At 46.9% G+C, this 27,421-nt stretch overlaps 1 protein-coding gene across 3 annotated transcripts in view; it reads right to left on the minus strand.

The window, feature by feature from the left end:
- Positions 1 to 27,421, minus strand: part of LOC138451524 (uncharacterized) — an 852,161-nt gene that overhangs the window by 639,212 nt on the left and 185,528 nt on the right. For all 3 annotated transcript variants that reach the window (XM_069604916.1, XM_069604915.1, XM_069604917.1), the window contains one exon: positions 9,857 to 9,898. In XM_069604916.1, the coding sequence (XP_069461017.1) occupies positions 9,857 to 9,898 (42 nt within the window). The remainder of the gene's footprint in view (positions 1 to 9,856; positions 9,899 to 27,421) is intronic.

The following is a 27,421-nucleotide window of genomic DNA, read 5'->3' on the forward strand; positions in this document are numbered from 1 at the left end:
GACCAACATATTTGTTCGTCCGACATAATAAAATCCGAGAAAATGGGGCTTAAGTATCGTTCTCTTATGTGTTGGTTTGCAGCACATTTTAGGAGCAAGTGACAAATTGATTATTTTTCTTGTGTCTTGCAGAAGCGGCAAAAATTTGTTTCAGTCTTGCCTCTAATGGCCAAGATCTCATTCGTCAGCAACAAGTTGAGGCGGGCACGTAGCAACATGTCTCTCCCCTTCCTAGATGGAAATTTCATGATGTATTCTTGGAGCTCGCTGACCTTTTTGGTGTTTAGAGGCAGGTGTGTGGTTAATTTGTTCTTTCCTGCTGTTTCCAGGGTCGATATCCAGTCGAGCTCTCTTATTTTTGTGAGTATTTTCTTGGGATTATTGATTAATCTCGCTTCATCGGCCTGTATCTGCTCCAACACTCTGATGTTCTCTTCTTTCCAGTTTATGAGCCGTTTGCTGGTGTTTCATTCTATTTCTTGATTTACCAGATTGTAAATTGACGGAGGCTCCGCCATCCAACATTTCCTGTATAGCATTAGTGTTGATTGTACCACTGTACTTTTGAGAGACGGTAAACTAAGCTCTAGGCGGATTGAAGCCCCGAAGTGGAATTCGGTAACGTCAGCACTTGCCTCCAAAATTTTGCCTCCAGTTTTGACCAGATGTTAGTAGGTAGGTTAATCATTGCATCTCCTCCATATTTTAGTGTTGGCATCACCTTTTTCTTGTAGAATTATCGTACTGGAATTAGTGAATATCTACCGAATTTTTTGTCTATGGCCCTGGCTTGGGCTGCCATTTTGTTGACTTTCATCGTTAAAGCTGTTAACTTCAGTATTAAGTTTGATAAAGATGATATTCTTTTCTTCATCAACAAAGCCAGCCGCTCCAGGGCTCCTGGTCCGGACGGCTTATCAAACATGATAATGAAACAATTTCCGACCATCTGGGCAGACATTCTGTACATCATGTTCATGAACATACTATCTTCACAAAAAATACCGGAGTCTTGGAGACGTTCTATAACTATTCCAATCTATAAGAAAGGAGACCGGGCCAATCCAGCCAGTTATAGGCCTATCTCCTTGGTAGACTTGCCTGGGAAAATCTTCTGTCGGCTTATATTAAGAGACATGAATACCTGGTCACAAAATCACCATATAAGAGACCCTTTTCAATCCGGTTTTGTGAGTGGTCTTGGTACCATACCCAACATCATTACCATCAATATGCTAAAAGCTCATTATGCAGCCCGGAACCAATCTCTGTATTTTGCATTCATAGATTTCTGGTCTGCCTTCGATTCCATAAATCGTGAACTGCTATTCCAGAAACTAGAGATTCTTGGCTGTACTCCCTCCCTGTTAGCATTATTAATCCAGCTGCATTCAAACAATTATATGCAGGTGAGACTGACTTTAGAGGGACTGTTGTTATCGTCTTTTAGCACCCATGTTGGTCTTAAGCAGAGTTGTATTATGGCAGCAATCTTGTTTAATTTATTTATCCTGGATATGGGTAAATCATTCCTCCAAGTTGGCGCTGATGTGCCGGAACTGGGGGGTCAGCGTATAGCATGGCAATTGTACGCTGATGACTTAGTTCTGATCTCACAAACCCCTAAAGGGCTCCAAAATCTGCTGTCTGCTTTAGCAAGTTATGCCAAGGTTAACCATCTTATTGTGAATTTGGATAAGTCACAAATCCTAGTATGTAAAAATTATGCTAAAGCTAGAATTAACAATTGCATTTTGTCAATTGGAGATGTACTGTTGAAACCAGTACTAGAATACAAATATGTAGGCCTGTGTATTCAGAACACTTCTAGGGACACTATGTATTTGATCAACTTACAGTCCAAACTAACAAGTCTGATTTCTCAGGCCAGAATTCTAATCTACAAATATGGGAAATTTACTTTAAAACATATTCTTCTGTTTTATGAACAAAAAGTTATTCCAGCTTTATTGTATGGTGTTGAGTGGAGACTTTTCACAAGTGATGAAATGTGGAATAAGTTGGAAGCATATTTTTGGAAATCGGCATTACATCTGCCGAATTGTACCCCCTTGCCAATCCTGTGGTACGAACTAGGCTTGAATTCAGTGGCTTGTAGAGTGAAATGGTGGTTGTGTGCTTTTCACTGAAAGTGTCTGTTGGGTCTAGAGAATAACAATATCTTGAGCATTGTTGGACACCATTTGTCTTCATCAAATCATGACTTTCCTTTGGCATGGCGTACGTGTGTAGTGAACGCCATGGCTGAAGCAGATATAACAGTAATGCTCTTGCTAGATAATCCGATGAGAGCTAAAATCAAGTTTTACCGTTGGGAATGGATAAAAAATAGAAAATGTTGTCTAAAATACAAAGACTTTAATGCTTCTTACTTTGGCAATAAAAATTTGAGCCAACTGGCTGGATATTTACTGAAATGCCTGTCCCCTAACATACAGAACACATTTTTACGTGTCAGACTAAATCTATGGCTTACAAGGGAGGTCCTTGCCAGACGTAAGTTAATTCCAGCTGAAATGAACTTTTGTCACTTTTGTGAGCTTCCTTATGAAAGGGAAACACTCCAGGATCTGGTTGTATCTTATAAAAAGCTTATGGTTCCACAAGCTAAATTTTTTCGCTAATTTGTTAAATTTGTATTACGGAGTTGATGAAAATCAAATTTGGACTTTACTGATCTCTAACACGAAGTTTTCTGTGATAAAAGCCATAGTGCAGTATTTAGACGGAATTCTTCCTTCTGAAATCAAATTGTAATGAAAACATGTGATCGACTTTTAAAGTTGTAAGGATAATTATGTTTATAGGATGGAATTATCTTCTTCCTTTTTCTTATGTTATTTTACGTTTTAATTAACATTTCATTCATCTTTTTAATTTTGTCATTTTAATATGTGTATGTATATGAAATGTGAACATTTGCTTTAATTGCTTTTTGAAAAGTTGACTTGTTCAGCTATGTCAAAATAAAAAAAGAAAAAAGAAAAAAATAAATAAAGTAAACTTATAGACACATGATGCCAGACATCTGCTTAATATACAAGGAAAAGAAAATATTGGAATAGTTAACATTGGACCAAATATTGGTACAAATGGAGTACAGGCACTCCACTCTCACATGTAAACACCATGATGTCGTATTACAAATGTAAAGTCAGTGAAGCAGCATGCAAAATGGCTCCAACCCACTACAATACTCATTAGTCAGCATTCAAGATGGGAAACATGGTAACATCAGGCATATACATCACTTATGTGTGCACTATCACTGTTCCCCCTTGGCCCCTGCAAGTTACATCCTGGCCTTCTTTCTACCCAATTTTCTTCTGGCTCCAGTCCCTTTGTTTGACCCTTTGCTCTCATGTGCTCCCTTTATTGCCTGCTTTCTACTTTCTCTCAGCCCCTAGACCCTACTGACCAAGTCCGAGTTTTGCTCTCTCTGGTCTTCTGACTCCATGACTATTCATTTCCGACCTCTTTTTGTGTCTTGTTATTTATTTATTTTTTACCTCCTTGAGTGCCCTCTATCTTTACTTCCTTTTAGCCACTAGAATGCTCATTTGTCCTCACTGTTGATGCCTGGACCAGAACCCTTTTTGCAATTTGCATCTGCTTTGGATCCTGTTTGATTGCCAGGTGTAGAGGTCAATGTTGCTTGGTTGTAGCCTGTGAGTCAAGAATAGAAATCTCTCATGGGTGGGCCATCTGGCCTTGGAGGGCTGCGCCAGAGTAGGTGGACATGAAGGATAGAGGAGCTGATGTGAGCTGGGGCTGTATTGGCTGTTCATTAGTAAGTCTCGGGGTGGCTGTGACTCTTCTAGATTCACTGATACAGATGCTGCTGAGTTGCAGAGGAAAATTATGTCTGTCTGGATTTCACTGCTGCACTGGTTGCCCCGTGTCTTGCTTGCTGTTACATTTCTACATTTGTCAGTGGACCAGAAAAATGGCAAACTTCCTGTTCACCTATCGTATTCACGTATCGTGGCTTATTCACTTGAAACTGTATATAATTGACGGCACTCTTACAATGCAATATTCTTTTTTTAACTCGTTATTTCCCCCATGCCCATTTTCCGGCTGATATCCCTTCTCTGACTGAGCCAATACAACAGATGAAGCCACTTGACCAGGGTACAAGAACACAGTTCCTTTAATCTTTATTTGTGATTTTAAGTGTTGTCTTAAATCTACAAAATAGGTTATCATATACTCTACTCCATTCTCCTATGCTAAACCTATGCTCTTCCCTCAGGAACAATAGGGATATATTTACTTTGCTACTTACTCAAGTCCTCATGATTTCCCTCTTTCTTCTGCAACCTTTCCATCATCACTTTATCAATCCTTTCTTGGGTAAATATTGCTGTATACCCTCTTCCTCTTGCTCTTTTGTTTTATTCTCTTATCTCCTTTTCTTCTCTTTTTTTCTTTTTTCTTTTGAGCTATTGTCCCTCCCTTAAAGTGATCTTCAACCAGGCTCAAATTAGTTTTACTTTTCATGTGACCAATTCTTCCTCCTGCAGCTTTTCCCACCAAACGGTGTCTACTTAAAGGCTTGCTTTTCCCTTCCTTCCTTGCAGTGCTCTTCCAACAAGCTCACAGAAGTGTCCCAGGTCATGTGACCAGGTCCACCACTTCCAGTCCACCAGCCAATCAGAAGTGCTCTTCTTTACATCCAGCCATCCCTAGGCATACTCATCACCGGCATACTCAACTAAAGACCAAGACAAGGACTTATGTCAGAGTGATTCTGCAACCCTGTAGGATCACTCTGATACTGACGTCCTGGTGCCACCACAACCCTGGTGAGTTGTGGCCGTTGCTGGTGTGTGGGGCCATGTTGGACTGTGTGAGAAGTGTTTGTAGGAGACATCAGGGTAGCAAAGGAGCGGGGATTCTGGCCCCTGCCCTGAACAATGACTGTCAAACTATGTGCCCTGGCCAGAGCTGTTAGAGTGAGGTTTGTGGTATCTCAAAGACCATCAACCAACATACTAAGGAAGGTGGAATGGGTGACAGCTGTCCTCAAATGTAAAGCAACCTTTTCTCTGAATAAAATGTTCTTGCCTCTCAAACCCTTTAGCATGCAGCTTATGGCAATGAGTAGAATTTCCGCACTATCCCCTCTCCCACATCTGCCAGATCATAGATGTTCGTTTTGTTGCACATTGGAAACAATGTATCTATCAAACTATCTATCTATATATACACAAAACACCAAGATAGTAATAGTGGATTTAAAATGGCTTTGAAAAAAACGTCCCCTAGTAGCCATTGCTGGAAGTTCATCTCCTGCTCCAAACCACATCAGCAAGGCATTGTGGATATGCAAATTAGCTCAAATGAAAACCTTTTTCTCCAGGAAATTCGCTTTGTCCGAGACGGCAGTGCTACTTTATACATAGCTTAATCAACCCAAGACAGATATTTTGCAAGGCTGTCAAGACAACTACACACCTCGTTTCACCCTTGATAGGGATCACCAGTGCAGTATAGTCCTGACAGCCTTGTTGTTATTATTATTATTATTATTATTATTATCATTATTATGGTATTTATTGAGTGCGGACCTATCTGCGAGTAGCAATGGAGCGCTTTACGGAGGTATACAACAATGCAGATACATCGGGGAAAGCTTTGCACAGTTATACAACAGTACAGATGGATAACAGAGCGCTTTTCAGAGGCAACAACAGAACAGATATACAGTGGGGGTTAGGATACAGAGGGGCACAGCGGATGGGGGTACAGCTGTACCGGGTGGCAGGGAGGAGTGCGGTGGGCAGCGACTAGTGAGTCAGGTGGTGGAGGGGCGCTCTGGTGGCTTAGGTGTTGCGGAGGAGAGACTCATTTAAGAGGTGGGTCTTGAGTTCTTTTGTGAATTGTAGGAGCGTGGGGGCAAGTCTGATGCTGATGGGGAGGATGTTTTATAGTCTTGGGGCATAGGTAAAGAAGGCTTGTTTTCTGACTCTTTCCTTTTTGCAGCAGTGGATTTCAAGTCTGCATGTGTCCTGGCTTCTTGTGGTGCACTGTCCACCAGAGATGCTGAGTTTCTCCACGAGGGTGATGGGTGACTTGAGGTCGACTGCTTTATAGATGATGCAGAAAGACTTGAAGGTGATGTGTGCATGCAGTGGGACCCAGTGAAGGTTGATGAAAGCTGGGGTGATGTGGTTGTATCTGCGTTTACACTTGATGAGGCGTGCAACTGCATGCAGGACACTTCTCAGGGGCACAAGGGAGGACGACGGGAGGCCTTTGAGGAGTGCATTGCCCCATCCAGGTGGGATAGGACCAGTGCTTGAACAGTGGATGTAAAGCTGCACATAGGGAGGAAGGGCTTGACTTTTCACAAGAGGAAGAGCTGATACCAAGCTGTATGAGTTTGTTTTCTTAGCTATGTGGGTCTTGAAGGATATGTGTTTGTCGATGTGGAACCCGAAGGACTTGGAGCAGGAGGTGAGCTTGGGTGTGAAGCCCTCACAGTTCATGGTTAATAGCCTTGTGGTTGCAGAATTGGGCCATTTTTTCAAAACACCAAGAAAGTTGAAAGTTATACTTTCTTGGTGTTTTGAAAACACGTTCCATGCACAGCGAAGGTCATCAATAGTGGCATATGGGAACTATACAAGACCACTTAAATTGCAATGCATGTCTGTGCATGGACAGGGCCAAGGGCTAGAACCCGTGATTTTTCTCAAAATCAGGGAGACATTATATTGTGTCTCGTACAGTCAGATACCATTCCTGTGATCTCAAGGGACCAGGCTCTTCAGCACTCACAGAATCACTGGAAAGTAAATCTTTCAAACCACATTCACATCCCTCTCATTGACACCCCACCTCACCCCTGCTATTTGTGCACAGCCTGATGCTAATCAACACTCACTCATACATCATCAACTTTGCAGGCATTGCTGACCTCATTCCCACACAGAAGTTCAATTCCATCTGTATCACCAAAACATGTCTCTTCCTACTTCCAACTAGGTCTTTCATGACCTCCCGCTACCCAGGTATTTCATCTAAAATGTTTACCACATGGGTAATGTAGGTGAAAGTTTGACAGTCATCCTCAAATGCAACTGGCCCTGCACCATGCTCAACTGGATGCGTATGAACTCCTTGGGGCTCCTCTGTTGCAACTTTCCACTGTCACACAAGAAGACTGCCACTTTCTGCCTCATCTAGCACCCACCTCACAGATGTCAGTCATTCCTTGATGATATCTTTGATCTCATCACATCAGCTTTACTCACATACCAGAATACCAAGCCACCAAACGCAACATGGAGGCTCTCTATCATCTCACAGAATCCATGAGAATAGAACATGTATTGAACCCTGCCCACATCAGGGGAAACATATCTGACTTCAACTTCTCTGCATCTTTTCTGGTTCAAAGCCTTCACCCTATCCCACTTGACTGGACCAACAGTGCTGCCATCTCTATCCTCTTTGCGCAAACCCAACTAAGTAATAAGGGACAGTGCAAGCACACTATAAGACTGATGACGAGTTGGGCAACATCCCGGCTGGTATACCGCCCAACCTTATTAGCGTTAGCACCCGCCCGTCCGGTAGTATTACTGCCGAATCACAGGTTGGGCGCCAACTGTAAGTCCCCATTCCCCATTCAGCGCAATTACCGTGTGGTAATGCCTTCAGCGGTAATTGCACTGGAAATTTGCATTTTCTCTGCGTGTTTACCCCCAGCTGCGAGCGGGCATTAAACACACCAGACTCGTGATAGGGCCAGCCCTGAAATGCGGTGGAAAAATGTGTTACCGCTGCCGAATTCTTGATCAGGCCCTATGCCTTCCCACCTTACCTCTTGAAAGAAATAAAACAAAGTCTTGCAAGGCTAGCTAGCCCACACAACCCTACTGTCAACGCATTATTGTGAAACTTTAACCAAATTATGAATGCTCCCCCAAAGGGCCGGCCTCTGTGAAATGCGATAACAAATAAACATGCATTACTATTACTACCCTTGTTTGATGGATATAAATGCAAATGTGAAAGCAGCTAACACCGCTGGCCTCCCACTTCAAACAACTTGCCTGAAAGGATCACAAATTAACTGATTGTGCATTTGGCCTTCCTCTGAGCCTGGTTGAAAAGGTGCAGAGAAAGGTCTTTCATTTGTATGCATTTGAACGGGCATCCCATTTGTGGATTTGGGATAAGCAGAGAAATAGGCACACTCTTGTTTTGTAGAAGTGTGAGGGCTGAGTAGGCAGTTTAGCATCTTCTCTCCCTTGCACTCTTGCGGGGAAAATGTCAATTTGTCTCACAATCCCTTTGGACAATCAAAATATAACATTTAATCATCCCTTTTTGTTCAAAATGCATCTTGCAAATAAAGGGTAAAAAAAATACAAGCTGGTAGGAATCCAAAACAAGAATGTAAATGTGGGGGTAATTTGCACACGCAAGCAGGCATCCCCATTTCCCACATAACATCACGGATCGATATGGTGACAATTGGACATACATGATTGGATGGCAGGGTGCACAAAAGAGGCTGACAACATCGGTGGGAGAGAGGACGGTGGCTTAGGAAAGGGAGGGAAGAAGGTTAGTGACTGGAGAGGGGAGAAGGTGAAATAGAGGTGGTGTGTGAAAAGCAAAGGCAGGGGGAGGGGAGGAGATGCAAGGAAGCCAACAGGCTTGCTGTTAGTTAAAGCCAACCATCCGTGTAGCCTGATATTCATTGCACTACTAACACATCTGCATTTAGAGTCATGGGCACCGATTATCTAACATTTGCACGAGTACTTAAACGTGAGCAAATGTTTTGATAATATAAAATTAAGCAAATAGGTTTTGACACAATTGGTGTTATCTAAAAAATATTTGCACTGGGTCAGAAATAAACCATACTGAATGCTGTACTATGTTTGCTGCATAACATACAATGACATCTGTTTGCTACATTTATTTTCATGTTACTTATCAAACATAGTGAACAAAACAGTTTGTTTCCTTTTTGCCCTTGTGAAAACATGTTTAGCTAATACAAATTGGAGCTCAATCTGTTGCTCCTTTCCAAATTATCCAAACAGTAAAAGCGCTGCTATATTTATTTGCTCCACTTTTTTGCACAAGTGCAAAGCTTTGATAGTTAGGCCCCACGTTGTGGAGGAAATATTGTGAGTTAGTGACCATGATAAATTAATGCCAATCTTTGCTGGGCTTGTGGTGGAGAGGTTGGAACACTTCAACACTTACCGTGGAAACTGAACAGGGTTATTCTGTTCTGGGAAGAGATTTTCAATGTGATGTTAGACACATGTCTTAAGGAAACACACAGGAAAGCTTTGATAAGTCCAGGCAGATCTACCATGCAGACACATAGGCGCTTACCAAGTAAACCAGATACATGTGGAGATAGATCAAATCTAGGTGTTTTTTGAAGTACACGGGTTGCCTGCTTAGATTGTGATCTCAATGGTGCGTGTTACCCATGCTTTGCAAGTAAGGCCTACCGAAAATAATTGTTCAGGCCATGTTTTATTTCACACTACACACTTGATGAAACTGCAATATATTTTCCGCTGGAAAGCATTTAGGTTGATGCTCCATATCGCCAAGGGGTAACCCCTTCTGATGTCATGTTGTCATTGACCTCTGACCTTTTGTGAATGCAGTTTGACAGAAAAAAAAATGAATTACGAAACCCAGCATTCCAAGATCGAAGAAAATACCACCTTCTACTGCACACATTCTGAAACAGCAATGAGTGTAAAAATACCACTGCACGTTCTTTCCAAATACAGGAGGGGCCTAATGTGTCCTTGTGGCATGAAGATGTGCCCCAGAATCTCACCTTCATCTCCAGGTGCACCGTTTACAGTCGCGGCAGCCGGTCCTGCAGAAAAAGAGGAGATTTAGCGAACTGCGGTGGACTATTTGACAGACCTCTTATGTACAGTATTGGAGAAATTAGAAATGAAATGTCTTTTGAAAAGGTTTCATGCACAATTACGGACATGGGAGCTCATTTTCTGTAGGGTAATGCATTCATTGGAGACGTAAAAAGTGAGGTGTAATGCTTTTATGCCTCCATTTAACTCTCTGCTCCATTTTTGTCCCCTTCTATGGCGCTGGACGGGCACAAAGAGGAGCTTTGCTTTCCTTACTTCTCTTGCAGAGCACCCGATTTGCGCCTGTATGAGATTTTCATGCAGGCCAAGTACCACTGTATTCCTATGCAACCCGCTTCACATTTGCACCTTTTATATATTTTATATAGCTCAGCTTTGAAACATACATGTAGACACTATTTAAATGTACTGTTTTTGAGTGACATTATTTTGATCAGTTGTAATTCAGGGAATGTAAACTGTGTAGTGTTTATGATTTGATCATATCTATCTTTTTTCGTGGCACGCGGTTGATCTCTGTATAAACACAGCACTTCACCCTTTCAACACATCTTCTCTATCCACCTGAATATGTATTTTGTTATGATATACTTCTATTTGCTAAGAATTCACACATTTTTATATAAATACTATCAAAAAGTACCCGCTCTCCTGAACAGGCGTGACAACACTTTCATCAATTGTTGAAAACCAATGATGCTGTAGGTAGCTGTTTCCGTTTTACTTATTGTTTGATGTGCTTTGTACTCTGAAGTAAACTGCACTGAGAATGGGTGTGTGTGGCTGGCTGACATACCCCAAAGCAGACATTGAAGGGGGAAGCAAGAGTTGGTGTGCTGCTGCATACTGGGGGCCACTGTGCTCCCTCCCCGCCTGTTGCTGCACCCTGGAGTGGTGCAATTCGTTGTGGTGCAAATACCTCGGAAACGGTACATCCTAGTGCCTTGAAACATGGTTTTTTAGGACCTAAAGGGACCTAAAGTTTTGTTCCTTGTGTCGAGACCTTTCCTTCTATGACCACATTGATTTTTTTGCCGATTTCAGGCAACTGTCTCATTTGTGAAGGTGCTGAAATCCGGGGAAAGCTGTGGGGTGATCAAATGTTGTGTAGCCAGTAATGTCCAGAATGTCCTAACAGGTAACTATGCAAAATTTGGTGCAGATTAGTTAAATGGTGTGGAATTATATGAGGAACAATGCTTTGCAAAACCACAAACTCACAAACAAATTTTGACTAAAGGCTGATATGCAAGGCCACAGGAGCTCTCTGCCACTCCAAATCAGCCACCAGTTCAGCCTCATTCCACCATGGGACCCCCTTGAGGCTCTCAGTATGGAGAAGCTATGGGAATTCAACATGAAGCAGCATCCACACAGATGGCCGTTGCATGGACCAGCAACTTCCCCAGTGCTACTACAACAAACATCATGCAATCTGATTGGATGAAGAACAAACAAATTGTTAGGGACCCCCCAAGCCTGATGGTGAAGCCGGCCACTCACAAAGGCCAATACATAAGGCCACAGGAGCTCTCTGCCACTCCAGGTCAGCCACCAGTTCAGTATAAGTTCACCATGCGACCCCTTCGAGGCCCTCTGCATGGAGAGCTATGGGAAATTGCACGAAGCAGCATCAACTAAGATGGCCGCTGCATGGACCAACAACTTCCCCAGTGTTGCTACAACAAACATCATGCAATCTGATTGATTGGGGAACAAACAAATTGTCAGGGACCCCCGAAGTCGGATGGTGAAGCCGGCGGCTCCCAAAGACTGATACACACGGCCACAGGAGCTCTCTGGCACTCCAGGTCAGCAACCAGTACAGCCTCAGTCAACCATGGGCCCCCTCGAGGCCCTCTGCAAGGAGAGCTATGGGAATTCAGCGCGAAGCAGCATCCACTAAAATGGCCACCTCATGGACCAAAAACGCCCCCATTGTTGCTACATCAAACATCATGCAATCTGATTGGATGAAAAATGAACGAATTACCAGGGACCCCCAAGGGGGTGGTGAAGCCAGACATCTCAAAGGCTGATACACAAGGCCACAGGAGCTCTCTGACACTCCAGGTGAGCAACCAGTTTAGCCTCAATCAACCATGGGACCCCGTTGAGGCTCTCTGCATGGAGAAACTATGGGAATTTAACAAGAAGCAGTATCCACTAAGATGGCCGCCGCGTAGACCAGCAACTTCGCCAGTGTTGCTCCAACAAACATCATGCAATCTGATTGAATGGAAAACAAACAATTGCCAGGGACCCACCAAGCTAGGTGGTCAAGCCTGACATCTCAAAGGCCGATACACAAGGCACATACTCCTGCTCTCCCATGCGACCCAGATGAGCCGCCTACACTCTGAAATCTTAAGCATTTCCAGTATTTCAAAGGGAAGCCTGATGCACATGAGCAAACAACTGGCTAATTTGATGATAAGATTTACCACCGTGTTATTGGACTGCATTGTTGCATTAGTATTCCCACCCCCCACCATGTGCAGCTTCCTGAAACCTGCATGTATGGAAATACTGCCCTTGCCCCACCCGGCAACTCTCTCGAACCCAGCTAGAGCATGATCCAATACTGTGATGCCTTTCAAATCCTACAGTGAACTGCTCCAATATGGACACTGCCCTGCCGAGTATCATTACACTACATGTGGTACTACTAATTATGCCATTTTCCATGCTCTTCAACTAAAGTATACCCTTCAGGGGACAAGCCCACATTGGGCCACATGTTCATAAAAGGTAGACAGCCCCCTAATCAGTTTACCAGTGGCCCTAGAAGTAGTCATGTTAACATGCACTCGAACAATGACAACCCCAACAGCATCCAGTTCTAGGCTACCAGCAGGAGCCAGATACCCACTATGAAGAATAGACAAGTCACACTTGACACCAGAAGCAGTTACTATGCCAGTACCAACTCCATGGAGCATCAGGCGTTCTCTTCCCCCACTCCCAAAATGTCCTCACCAGCAGCCCTACCACTTTTAAAAAGGGTCGTTATAAATGATAGGTCCATCCTCGGCCATGCAGTAGATGTAAACTACCTTATCACTTCCCAAAACCTGGACTTTCTTGCTATCACAGAAACTATTCCTCAACTTGCAACTAGTAAGGATACTATTAACAGCCAGTTGGCTGGTGGGAAAATACACAAATCAGCAGTACTAAGCACACAATCTCTAAATAGACATGCTTCTAATATCCATAATGTCATAATTGACAACAAGCTAGATCTATTGTCCCTGACTGAAATCTGAATCTCCGAGACCAGTGGGCCCATGATAACCCTTGCTGTCCCAGATGGCTATTCCATTTACTGCAAAAATAGAGAAGAGAGACGGGAGAATTATAGCCAAAAATCACATTTCTGTAAACTTATCATCCAGGCACTGCAACAGATGTGAGATCCTACACCTCAAGTTATTTTCCACCTCCCCCCCCCAGTTGTGTAAATCATCCTGATTTATCAACCACTAATTGCTATGGACACCTTCAACAATGAAATCTCACATCTTTTAGCGGATCTTAAAGGAGCCAACAGTGCCACTATATTTCTAGGAGACCTTAATTGTTGGTGAGGGGATCCCTTAGACAAAGATGATATTTTGCTTGAGTCCATTTGAAATAATTTTGATCAACATGTCTTGAACACCGATCCCACCAATACCAAAGGAAACATTTGTGACTGGATAGTTACAAGAACCCTTAAAGTCCAGATAAACAACACCACCCCTTACATCTGGTCAGATCATTTTATGATCAACTTCTACATCCATCTTCAGGCAGCACCACCTAAGCTACACAATCCTTCTAAAGTAGTCACCGATCGAAACCTGAAGAAGATTTTAGCTTCCAATCTCCAAGAATTTGTCGCAAACACCATGTCCTCAACCTCTGTGTTAGATACCCCTGACTCACATATTGAGACTTTTAATGAAAACTTAATCTTCTCTTGGACAAGCTTGCCCCTCTAGAATAGATTATTGTAGTGCACTATTGGTGGGTGCTGACAAAAGAAGTATCCAGAGACTACAAACCATCCAGAATAATGCTGTCTGGATTGTCAAGGAGGTCCCGCGAAGGTGCCACATCTCTACCTACCAGCAGGGCCTACATTGGCTCCCTGTCGCAGCTAGATGTCAATTTAAGGTGGTCACCCAACAACACAACTGCCTCTATGGGAAATCCCCAAACTAACTGAGATCAATTACCTCATGGTTTGAACCATTACAATCTCTTAGATCGACGAGCACCGGGCTTGTTACTTGCCCCACTTTCAAAAGATCAAAAGGACTTGGAATCGTCTCCCTGTAACCATGCATTCAGATAAAAACATCAGAACTTTAAAAAAACACCGAAGACATTCCTCTTTGAGTAATCCTGTCCTCCCATCACCCATACCTGCCTCCTGTGTCCAGTGGTTTTTGTTGTCTTATGTGTATATGTGCACCCTGATGCATTCAGGCTATGGCGCTATGGCACGTTACAAATAAACAAAACATAAATAAATAAATAAATAAAACTTTTTAAAAAACCTGGCTTCACCAAGCATCAGGGACCTCCCTGTCTCTAGAAATACCAGATGGCTTTGCTATCTTCAGAAGCAACATTCCCGACAATAGAGGAGGAGGCATCACACTCATCTTCAAAGAGTCCCTTCAAATAAGACCCACCAACATCTCCATGGAGGGCAATTGAGAGCTCCTTTCGGTTAAACTCTCACCTCACTCCCAATGTCTCCTAAGATATCCATGTTATCATCGCCTCTTGGGTCCGCCTGCCGCCTTCAAATAGAAACTCCTCCACATTGTGGAAGATAACATCAAGCCCACCACCGGAACCATCCAACAAGGGGATCTAAATCTAGGTCTCAACGACCCCTCAGACCTCATTGCCACCTATATGGCAAACTCACTCTCAGCCATCGGCTTTAGACACTGCATAATGGCCCCCACTCACATCAAAGTCCGGACCCTGGACTGGGTTGTGGACCTTAATAGCCCGATCACTATCTCCTCCAATTCCCCGTACCCCTGGACAGACCTTCACCTTCCCTCCTACTAAACAGCCCAGCGCAACCCCACTCCGCCTTGCCGCCCTCTTGGTCCCGGAGCTCCTGGGAGATGACCAAAGGCTCTATTTCTCCTCATCTCAAACAACTCCAACCCGAACACCTCCACTCGGATGACCCGAGGGTCCTGGCAGACATCTACACGAACACCTTGACAAGAGCAGTCAACACCGTAGCCCCACTAGCTCCCCATAGGGCCAAACATGCATGACATACCAACTCTTTGTTCACCCCTGACCTCCAAGCCTTTCGCCCCAAAAAACATCTAGTGGAAGCCTCCTGGAAAAAGGCCCCAGCTGACTCGCCTAAAGCTTTTTTTAACACGAATGCTAGAGAATACAAGCAGGCCACCATCACAGCAGAAAATAGCCTAAAACAAGCAACAACCAAAACAACCTTTACTTCCCAACCCTTGCCCCCTTCATCCCCAATCCTCATACCCTGACTTTTCACTTTAAAGAAAACATGGAAGTAGAAACGTCCAACATCCTCAAAAGTCTAAAGCCTTTGAGATGTGAAAGAGACATCTGCACAGCCACTATCATCAAAGGCTGCCCAGAAGCCCTACTGCCCTTCATTACTAGGTTCATCAATGCTTCCTGGTCCCTGCCAGCCTCAAAGAATCATGGGTCCTCTCCTTACTAAGAAAAAACACACTAAACCCAGCAGCACCCAACAACTACCACCCAATCACCACAGTCCCTTTCCTACTAAAGATCTTGGATGGGACTGCCTACAACCAAATACAACACTTCCTGAAATCCAACCATATCCTAGGAACACGTCAACCAGGCTTCGGGCCAGAACATGGCACAGAATCAGCACTGCTAGACAGAATCAGTGATGAAGGAAAGCCCTCCCTTCTCCTCCTCCTTGATGCATCGTCTGCTTTAGAATTGTGGACAATAACATATTATGTCAGCACCTCACGGCAGCCACGTACTTCTCCCAAGAAGCCACTCCCTGGATTACCTAATTTCTTGAAGGAAGATCCATGAGAGTTTTCTCAGAAATAGCCAGTGCCCCTACTACGCCCATCCCTTGTGGTGTCCCACAAGGATCACATGCTTCCCCCAGCCTATATAACATGTTCACCAAACCGCTCTTCAACCTCCTGGACTCCATCGGCATATCCTACACCAACTATGCCGATGACAACCAGATCCCCCTCCCCTTGTTTGGCATCTACCACAATAACTCCGTCACCATCAACAAAATGTACTTGACAATCTAGGCTTGGGTGGCCGTGAACCATTTATGCCTCAATTACAAGACAAATATCTTGCTGGTAGGATCTCCAGCAATGCTGTAGAAACTTAACTCCAAATTCACTTCCTTCACTTTGTTGGAACCCTAATCCCCGTCTCTGCCTCAGTGAAAACGCTCATGGTTCATTTGGATGACACTCTCTCCCTCACGCGGCAAGTGAACTCTATCACATTTTCGTCCACCTACATGACCAAATTGATTAATGCCACTAGACAATTCCTTACATCCACCAGCTGCCTCACGATTGCTCGAATGGTCATCAGTGCAAGGCTGGACTATTTCAACACCCTCTTTGCAGGCACCTCAAACAGAACATCAACAAAATGAAGGTTATCAAAAACAATGCCCTACACTCAGCACTTAACATATCAAAAAGTGATCACATCTCTGCAGCAAGAAGGGAGTCCCACTGGCTTCCTATTTGTGAGAGAATTGTTTTAAAAAAACGCTTTTCATCACTCATAAATTACTTTCTAATGCAGCTCCTGTGTACCTTGCACAACAAATCATGATAGCCAATACCATTAGTTCGGTACGGTCTGTACCCGCACACCGCCTTGCACTACCGAAATTTAAACGAGCCAGAGGAGGAGGTTCTAGCTTCCCACCGCTGGCAGCTAAGCATTGGAATGCCCTCCCACCTGCCCTATGAGCAGAGGAATCATATTACACCTTTCGAAAAGCTCCAAAAACTTAGCTGTTTGCCTAAAACATTGGCCTTACCAAGGCATGATCATTGGGTGCCTTTGGGAGAAATAAATGGAACATTTATATACTTAAGCTGTCTGAAATGTATCTCCTCTAAGATGTCTCATTGGCCCTCATTACGACCCTGGCGGTAAGGGGTTTGCGCCAGCGTTAGCTGCGCCGACCCCTTACCGCCAACTACGAGTTCCCAAAGCGCCATGGTCATTTTTTCGCCCGCTTTTTGCGGGCGGAGAAATCCATGGCGCTATGGGACCTTGGTGTTAATTACGCCACCGTAATTTACGGTGGCGTAATTAACTCCTTCCCCACTCCCATTATACCCTATGGGGCCGAAATGGGAATGGGGAAGGGTAAATGGGTCAATGGGGACTTACCGCCCCGCCGACCTCGGAATGGGGCGGTAAGTCCACCATCCGCCATGGCGTAAACGGACTTTACGCCATGGCCGGAAAGTCCGTCGATGGCGGAAAAAATCCGCCAGGGTCGTAATGAGGGCCATTGTGTGTAACTAGTCCTGACTGGACTTAGGCGCTTTACAAATGTAAAAATAAATAAATACATCAGTTTTTATGTATTCGATACAATTTAACTAAATGCGAAGAATTCAGACTGCTTATTTCTGTTGAGGGGCCATAGGTTGATCAGCTGTAAGTGCAGTCTTTGACAAGCCCCCCTTTCATTGTAGGAGTTTGAGATTAATTTCTTGACACAGCCCCTATAGTGAGCATTTCACCTTTGTGCATAAGGCATCTAAAAAAGCGTGCATCATCAGTGCTATTTTGAGATGGGTGCATCATTGTGAATTTGGCCAGTAATGTCTTATAGTTAAAACCGTCTATATTGTATATTATCATCCAAACAAACTACTTACTCTTGTCGAAATCCATCATATTATGATCTAAATTTAAAAAACAGGCTGCTAAACCAACTGCTAACTTCAAAAATGTAAAGGTAGGAAAGTCATATTATGGCTTTTGTATTTTAGCTGCAGCCGAACAAACTGTAATCTTGAATAACTGTGTAAACTAAAATAATTAATTATGATTTGAATAGTGCAAAGTTAGGGTCCCAAACAAAAGTGACGCTAAAAATAACTATTCTGAAAATTAACCATTGCAACATGCATTCATTGAATACTCAACTTTAATGAAGAATACATTTACTTTGACTAGAGCTTTATATTTGTAAAAGCATCTATGGTGATTTTGAGTGTGTGTCAGGGTAATTCATAGATTTCAGCGCAGAGGCAGTGCACGCGAGCGGAGCAGAGAGGTAACGTGCACCAGCCGTGTGCGCGAAACAGCATTCTGGTGCACCGTGTATTCATGGAATATCAAAGCCATTTTGAACGCTGGTGCAGAGAACATCCCCCAACGCCAGTTACGCCCCCAAGAACGCCCCTTGCGCAAGGATAAGGCATTGAAATCCCCAATGGAGCACAAAGGCCTGCGCTAACCCTGCACCAGTTCACAGGGCCGGTACAGTGCATTTGGGGGGTGCGCGGGAAGTCATACACACGATAGGCCTTGTGCGAGCGGGGTACGTGTATCTTGGGGGTGCGCAGGAAGTTTCACACGCGATAGGCCTTGTGCGAGCAGGGTATGTGTATCTTGGGGGTGCGCGGGACGTTTCACACGTGATAGGCCTTGTGCGAGCGGGGTACGTGTATCTTGGGGTGTGCAGGAAGTTTGACACGCGATAGGGCTTGGCCGAGCGGGGTACGTGTATTATGGGAGTGCGTGTGAGGTTCCACACGTGATAGGCCTTGGGTGAGCGGGGTACATGTATCTTGGGGGTGCGCAGGAAGTTTCACACGCGATAGGCCCTGTGCAAGCGGGGTACGTGTATCTTGGGGGTGCGCAGGAAGTTTTACACGCGATAGGCCTTGTGCAAGTGGGGTACATGTATCTTGGGGGTTTGCGGGAAGTTTAACACGCGATAGGGCTTGGCCGAGCGGGGTACGTGTATTATGGGGGTGCGCGTGAAGTTTCACAAGCGATAGGCCTTGTGAGAGCAGGGTACATGTATCTTGGGTGTGCGCGGGAAGTTTCACATGCAATAGGCCTTGTGGGAGTGGGGTACATGTATTTCTGGGGGTGCAAGAGGAGTATCACACGCGATAGGGCTTGTGCGAGCGGGGTACGTGTATTTCTGGGGGTGCGCGTTGAGTTTCAGACGTAATTTTGCTGGGCGGGCAGGGTACGTATATTTCTGGGGGTGCGTGGGGAGTTTCACATGCGATTTCGCTGGGTGAGTGGGGTACGTGTATTTCTGGGGGTGCGCAGGGAGTTTCACACGCGATTTTGCTGGGCGAGCGGGGTACGTGTATTTCTGGGGGTGCGCGTGGAGTTTCACACACAAATTGGCAGTGTGGGTCCTCCCAAGTGTGCACTCTCCCCCCTCCCCAGGCCCTGCAGGCAGGCCACACCACAGGGGACTACCCTGCACCCCTGGCCATGCCCTGCAGGTAGCCCATCCACCCTGGGCATGCCCCCCAGCCAGCCCACATGTAACCATGCACCAGTGAGCACCGACTCATGTCCCCCTGCATCCACACCCACCCGGCAGTGACGGGCACCTGCCAGCAGGCCCCGACTCATGTCCCCCCCAACACGTCATCATGATCCACAATCATGGCCCTCATGGCCACCCAAATCCCACCGCACGCCACCCCTGCCCAAAGAACCCACCAAGTATTACTTCCACGCCACATTGAAATGCCCATTACATGATCCAACCCAAATGGCATGTATGTACATCAACACATGTCCGTCACACACACACAATAGGTGGCAGTGAATGTGAAAACCCACATCGTGACATGCATGAAACCAATGAGAGAATACCACACATTGAAGTATGAAAGAAAAATGTATTGAACACATAACAAAGGGAATTAAATGAAAACACACAATAATGGAAATACCAAATGAAATGCATCATGTCCCAAAATGAAAAAAATATATGAAATCAGAATCCAAATAAATCAAAATGAAAATGTGTCCAAAGTCTCCGTCCAACAAAGCAAATCCAAAGGGAAAGAAATAAGTGAAATCCATTGCTCCGTGGTGAAAGAAAAAAAAATGATGATAAATCCACTGTTCAACTATATACAAATAACAAATCCAGGGTCCGTGAGCCCAACTATTGAAATGAAACCTACCAAAAAGACTACCTAATAAAGAACTATCTACAAGAAGGTGGGGCATAGACCAAGCGCCCCAAATGAAATAAAAATATAAATGAAACCTAACACTTACTAACTATATACAATGGCGGCGGGCAAGTCCTACGGCTCACTTTTCCAATTTCCCGAGCCAGGGCATCATCGAACTCCTGTTCTATGTCCTGAAGGCGGCCCTGTTCCATGGCCCTGAGGTTTTGCAGGGATAAAGCCATGACCACCTCCAACTCCCTGCGAATCGTCTCGAGGCACTCGGCCCACCTCAGCGCCCTGCGCATGGAGTTCTCCGCCATAGCCATAGTGAGCCGTGCCTCTTCCGCTGCTCCGCATCTATGTGCTGGCCCAACCGCTGCCACATGGAAGACACTCCCATTCCGGTGTCCTCCTGCCCTCCAGCCGATGCCTGCCCCACTGATGTTGATGGCCCCGAGCCATCATCGCTCCCACCTTGAGACTGCTGCTGCTGTGCCTGTGCCCTGCCTCTTGCTGCCTGCACGTCCTCCTCCTGCTGGGGTGCAGTTGTTGTGGTGGCCACCCCTGCTGGACCTCTGACTCCAGACTGTGGCAGGGATGTGTCCTCCACCAGCCTGGCTGCTGGGTCAGAGGCAGCTCCACAGGGTACCCAGGTGATACATGGGCCAGAAGATGGCACGGAGGATGACTGGCACAATGGGGGTTCAGGTGAGGAGTGGGTCGGAATAAGGTCCAGCACACGGAGGAATCCAGCACTGGTGACCCGTCCTAGTAGGTTGACGTGGTCAAAGAGGCATCCAAGATGACGTGTGGTGTCTTCCCGAAAACACTGTAGGTCATCTTGCATGCCCCGTTGACGCAACACCAGCCTATCCAGGACAGGCTCAACACGGTCCCAGATTGCCACGTCCGTAGGGAGAGGAAGGCCAGTTGTTGTGCGCTCATCCCCTCCCTGAGAACAGTCTTGACGTAGGCATCCCTGCTAGTGCGGGATGATGCAGTCACAGGATAGGGGACAGGATTACACACAGGCACCTCCACGGCGGCCTGTGCTGCCTCCTGACCCTGCCCCTGGACTGCAACACTAGCACCAGTGGAATCCCCCTATCCAGACCCCGTGTGTGTCCCTTCCACGGCCACCTACTCAACCAAACCCCCACCAACCTGGATGACTCCGTGCCATCTTCCTCCATCGGATCCTGTGGGGTCTTAGCTGCCCCTTCTGCTGCTGAGGAATCCACCTCCGACCTCTGCCTCTTGGAGCTACCCTCGGCAGCTGAGGCCACAGTCGGGGCACCAGACTCCTCACTCCCCGACGAGATGACAACATGGGAGGGGAGCTGGGCCTTGCGTATCTGGATGGCGGTGCGATCCCTGTCGCTTTGCTCCACAGCACCGTCTCCGCCCTCTTCATCAGTTGACGATGCAGACAGGGAGAGATAGAACACAGGCATCAGGGCACTGTACAATGGTCTGATACATACATGACAGTTGTACATGAGTGTCAGTGTCTAACTTCAGACATGGCATCACACTCCCCAACACACATGTCATTTCAACTCACACACATGAGCACATCAACAGGAATGTTGCACCAGGCAGCACCATCCATACACAAAAACAGCATGAGCAGCCGAAGGTGTGCCTCACGTCACATGCAACATGGGGAGTGCAGAGCACATGCACAAATGCCACCAGACATACATGCATCTGTACATCTCCACCACATGTCGCAGTGATAACATTGCCATCCATGCCACATCTGGCAATCAGCCTCCTACATGTCAGTGTCACATGCATCCATGGTGTATCACAGTTGCACATTTGTCAAATGCACACACATGCACATGTACACAGTGCAGATACATGCAGGTGGAACCAAAATCCATGTGCAACACCACAACCATGCCACTGTACATACACAGAAATGTATAAATGTGTGCACCCACGCCTGCATTTGGACAGCATGCTTACCTACACATACTCCATTGATATGTCTCACACATGAGAGGACTCACATGCGGCAGGCTAATTTCCCTGTACATACACATGCATACGTGGCCTACACACACATATGTACAACCTGCACACTCCTGCCACACCTCAACATGCACAGCGTCCAATCAGTACGCATGTACACTTTCCGCTTGACTCCAGACGGGTCTGCCTCTCAAGGTCCTGGAGGTGGAGCGCTGGGTGTATACGTTCCAGGACCCTCATCTGGTTGTTGGTTAGGTGGACCCGGCACCCCTTGGCATCCGCTGCCTTCAAGAGGCGCCGGGCCTTGTTGAGGGTCCTGGACATAAAGTCATCCCAGCGCTTCCGGATGTGTTGAATGTCGCGGACTGCCACCCCCTGCACATTGATGGCAGTCACGATGTCCATCCAGATCCTCTTCCGTCCTTCATTGTCGGCGCGCGAACTTCCAAAGAGGGCATCATACTGCCCCAGGACTTGCTCCACCAGGATACCAACTTCACTGGCATTGAAGATGGTAGCCCTCTGCCTGTCTGGCTGGGGGTTGCCAGAGGTAGCAGATGGTGTTGTGTCTGACATGGCAACCCCAGAGGCAGGTGTGGATGGGCAACTGGGTCCTGGGGCTGGGCTGTGGAGCGATAGTATACCAGTCAGAAGTCTTCTGTTCCAGCAGGGGTGGTCACAGCAACTGCATCCCTGCAGATGGCTGACATGCAGGCACCAAACAGCAGGGCACGTGGGCAGCAGGCAGGCAGAAGCAGATGGCAGGTGGGAGTGTGTTCGGGGCTCTGGGGGGGCAGGAAAATGGTCTGGGCAGGAGCGTGGTCTTCCGTGTGTTGTTGCGTGGCCAGCTTGATACGGAGTGATTTGGCACGTGAAAAAACTGCACGTCTTCGTGTAATTCAAGGAAAGGCCCTTAGCGCGTAAGCACGTCTGTGACGTGATGTGCAAGGGCGTTTCCCTCAACACTGGTGCATGTTGATTGTACACGTGAAAAAACTGCACGTCCGGGTGTCACTGCGTGCAATTGGAGGAAAGGGCCTTAGCGCATATGTGCGTAAGTGACGTTGCACGTGTGGGCTGGCTTAAAAGGTATGTGTAGGACGCCATTTTCTTGTACGTGCTTTTTGTGGAGAGCGAGCGGGTGATTCTTGTACTTTTTGTCGGTTCACACGCGATAACTTCACAACGGTTCCAGTCCCAGTGTTTACACAGACAGCGTTCAATTCTTCTTTTGGCGGGTGTTTTGCCAACGTGCACACGTGCGTCTTTTTCATGTTCTTTTCCCAGGCAGACGGTGAGTCGCACACGTATTTTCCAACTGTTGTTGCCCCCGTGTGTCGCGTACCCATTCAGAAGTCATTGTAGGCTGCGTGTACCACGTGTACGGTTATTCTTGTGTTTCTGGGTGCCACAGCGTAGTGCGGGTTCATTTTTGCATGCACGTGGTCTCCCAGGGGTTGTGTACACATTAAATATTGTTTTTGGGGTGCCTGTGCATTGCGTAACCCGTCATCTTCCCCCAGGGGTCACAGACAGCCTTTTTAGAGAACTAGGGTACGAATTCCATCTAGTACCCTACCCCTTTCACCCCAATTGCCCAGGACAATTGTTTACTGCAACTCCCATATGCACAACAACATCAGTGCCATGGTTGGGAGGCGACCAAGCAGTAAGGGAGGCAAAGGTGGCCGACCTCAAAGAGGTGGGCGCGGTAGGGGACATGTCCAGGATGTGCAGGGTGGCCCAAGAGGCCAGTGTGTGGAGGACCAATCAGGGACACCTATGCCCAACCACCCCTAATGGTTCGGGGAGATGTAGCTGACACCATCCCAGCTCAGCCCTTGTTAAACCAGCCCATATTGTCAACAGAACCGGCACAGGATGACTCCCAGGCTGACTTCCGTGTCACCAAGTCTAAGCCACGTGTGGTGGTGAAAGTTGCTGTCACCAGGCCACGTGGATCTGGGGCAGCAATGTCATCTGCTGCCCCAAGTAGCCAGGGTGAGGAGGCTGCAGGGGCAGCTGCAGCTCAATCCACCCCAGCTCTGAGTGTCCCAGCCAGGACAGTGTCGGTCCAAGTCCATCACACCGAGGTTGGTCCTGCCAACATCACCCAGCAGCCAATACCTGCAGTGAGACCTTTGGTGTTCGTGCCTTTGGCTACTTCCGGTGCCCAGTCCACCTGCGCTGCTGCCCCTACCAACCAGAGCAGCGTAAGCCACTCAGGGTCCGCACCACCTTCCAAGAGGAAGAAGGGTGCTCTTGCGGAACAGGCTGGGACCCGGCTACTTTAACCATAACGTTCCTTTAACAAAGTTATTTCAGTGAATTTAATAGGTTTCAATTTGTGCAACTTAACCATAACGTCCCTGCCGGTGCGGGATGATGCAGTCACAGGATCGGGGACAGGATTACACACAGGCACCTCCACGGCAGCCATTGATGCCTCCTGACCCTGCTCCTGGACTGCACCACTAGCACCAGTGGAATCCCCCCTCCAGACCCCGTGTGTGTCCCTTCCACGGCCACCTACTCAACCAAACCCCCCATCAACCTGAATGACTCCATGCCATCTTCCTCCATCAGACCCTATGGGGTCTTAGCTGCCCCTTCTGCTGCCGAGGAGTCCACTTCCGACCTCCGCCTCTTGGACTTACCCTCGGCAGCTGCGACCACAGATGGGGCACCAGACTCCTCACTCCCCGACGAGATGACAACATGGGAGGGGAGCTGGGCCTTGCGTCTGCGGATGGCAGTGCGATCCCTGCCGCTTTGCTCCACAGCACCGTCTCCGCCCTCTTCATCAGTTGACGATGCAGACAGGGAGAGATAGAACACAGGCATCAGGGCACTGTACAATGGTCTGATACATATATGACAGTTGTACATGAGTGTCAGTGTCAAACTTCAGACATGGCATCACACTCCCCAACACACATGTCATTTCAACTCACACACATGTGCACATCAACAGGAATGTTGCACCAGGCAGCACCATCCATACACAAAAACAGCATGATCAGCCAAAGGTGTGCCTCACGTCACATGCAACATGGGGAGTGCAGAACACATGCACAAATGCCACCAGACATACATGCATCTGTACATCTCCACCACCTGTCGCAGTGATAACATTGCCATCCATGCCACATCTGGCAATCAGCCTCCTACATGTCAGTGTCACATGCATCCATGGTGTATCACAGTTGCACATTTGTCAAATACACACACATGCACATGTACACAGTGCAGATACATGCAGGTGGAACCAAAATCCATGTGTGACACCACAACCATGCCACTGTACATACACAGAAATGTAAAAATGTGTGCACCCACGCCTGCATTTGGACATTATGCTTACCTACACATACACCATTGATGTGTCTCACACATGAGAGGACTCACATGCGGGAGGCTAATTTTCCTGTACATACACATGTGTACATGGCCCTACACACACATATGTAGAACCTGCACACTCCTGCCACACCTCAACATGCACAGCATCCAATCAGTATGCATGTACACTTTCCGCTCGACTCTAGACGGGTCTGCCTCTCAAGGACCTGGAGGTGGAGCGCTGGGTGTATACGTTCCAGAACCCTCATCTGGTTGTTGGTTAGGCGGACCCTGCCACCCCTTGGCATCCGCTGCCTTCAAGAGGCGCCGGGCCTTGTTGAGGGTCCTGGACCTGAAGTCCTCCCAGCGCTTCCGGAGATGTTGAATGTCGCAGACTGCCCCCTGCACATTGATGGCAGTCACGATGTCCATCCAGATCCTCTTCCATCCTTCATTGTCGGCGCGCAAACTTCCAAAGAGGGCATCATACTGCCCCAGGACTTGCTCCACCAGGATACCAACTTCACTGACACTGAAGATGGTAGCCCTCTTCCTGTCTGGCTGGGGGTTGCCGGTGGTGCCAGATGGTGTTGTGTCTGACATGGCAACCCCAGAGGCAGATGTGGGTGGGCAACTGGGTCCTGGGGCTGGGCTGTGGAGCGATGGTATACCAGTCGGGAGTCTTCTGATCAAGCAGGGGTGGTCATAGCAACTGCACCCCTGCAGATGGCTGACGTGCAGGCACCAAACAGCAGGGCACATGGGCAGCAGGCAGGCAGCAGCAGATGGCAGGTGGGAGTGTGTTCGGGGCTCTGGGGGGCAGGAAAATGGTCTTCTGGGCAGGAGCGTGGTCTTCCGTGTGTTGTTGCGTGGCCAGCTTGATACGGAGTGATTTGGCACGTGAAAAAACTGCACGTCTTCGTGTAATTCAAGGAAAGGCCCTTAGCCCGTAAGCACGTCTGGGACGTGACGCGCAAGGGTGTTTCCCTCAACACTGGTGCATGTTTATTGTACACGTTAAAAAACTGCACGTCCGGGTGTCAATGCGTGCAATTGGAGGAAAGGGCCTTAGCGCGTACGCGCATAAGTGACATTGCACGTGTGGGCTGGCTTAAAAGCTATGTGTAGGACGCCATTTTCTTGTACGTGCTTTTTGTGGAGAGCAAGCAGGTGATTCTTATACTTCTTGTCGGTTCACACGCGATAACTTCACAACGGTTCCAGTTCCAGTGTTTACACAGAGAGCGTTCAATTCTTCTTTTGGGGGGTGTTTTGCCAACGCGCACACATGCTTCTTTTTCATGTTCTTTTCCCAGGCAGACGGTGAGTCGCGCACGTATTTTCCAACTGTTGTTGCCCCTGTGTTTCGCGTACCCATTCAGAAGTCATTGTAGGCTGCGTGTACCACCTGTACGCTTATTTTTGTGTTTCTGGGTGCCACAGCATAGTGCGGGTTCATTTTTGCATGCACGTGGTCTACCAGGAGTTGTGTGCACATTAAATATTGTTTTCGGGGTGCCTGTGCATTGCGTAACCCGTCATCTTCCCCCAGGGGTCACAGACAGCCTTGCTAGAGCACTAGGCTACGAATTCCATCTAGTACCCTACCCCTTTCACCCCAATTGCCCAGGACAATTGTTTACTGCAACTCCCATATGCACAACAACATCAGTGCCATGGTTGGGAGGCGACCAAGCAGTAAGGGAGGCAAAGGTGGCCGACCTCAAAGAGGTGGGCGTGGTAGGGGATGTGGCCAGGATGTGCAGGGTGGCCCAAGAGGCCAGTGTGTGGAGGACCAATCAGGACATCTAAACAGAAAAATGTACCCTTGCTAATAATTATTTTCATATTATTTCTTTTTTTCTTTTTGTTTCAAATAATGAATTAATATCTCTGAGAGGTTTCCAAATTGTGGAAATCCTAAAGTATGAATCTACCGCTGTTCTTATATAACCACCTAAATAATAA

Source organism: Ambystoma mexicanum, chromosome 1p, assembly GCF_040938575.1.
Source record: "Ambystoma mexicanum isolate Mex_15411 chromosome 1p, UKY_AmexF1_1, whole genome shotgun sequence".
NCBI classification, from domain to species: Eukaryota; Metazoa; Chordata; class Amphibia; order Caudata; family Ambystomatidae; genus Ambystoma; species Ambystoma mexicanum.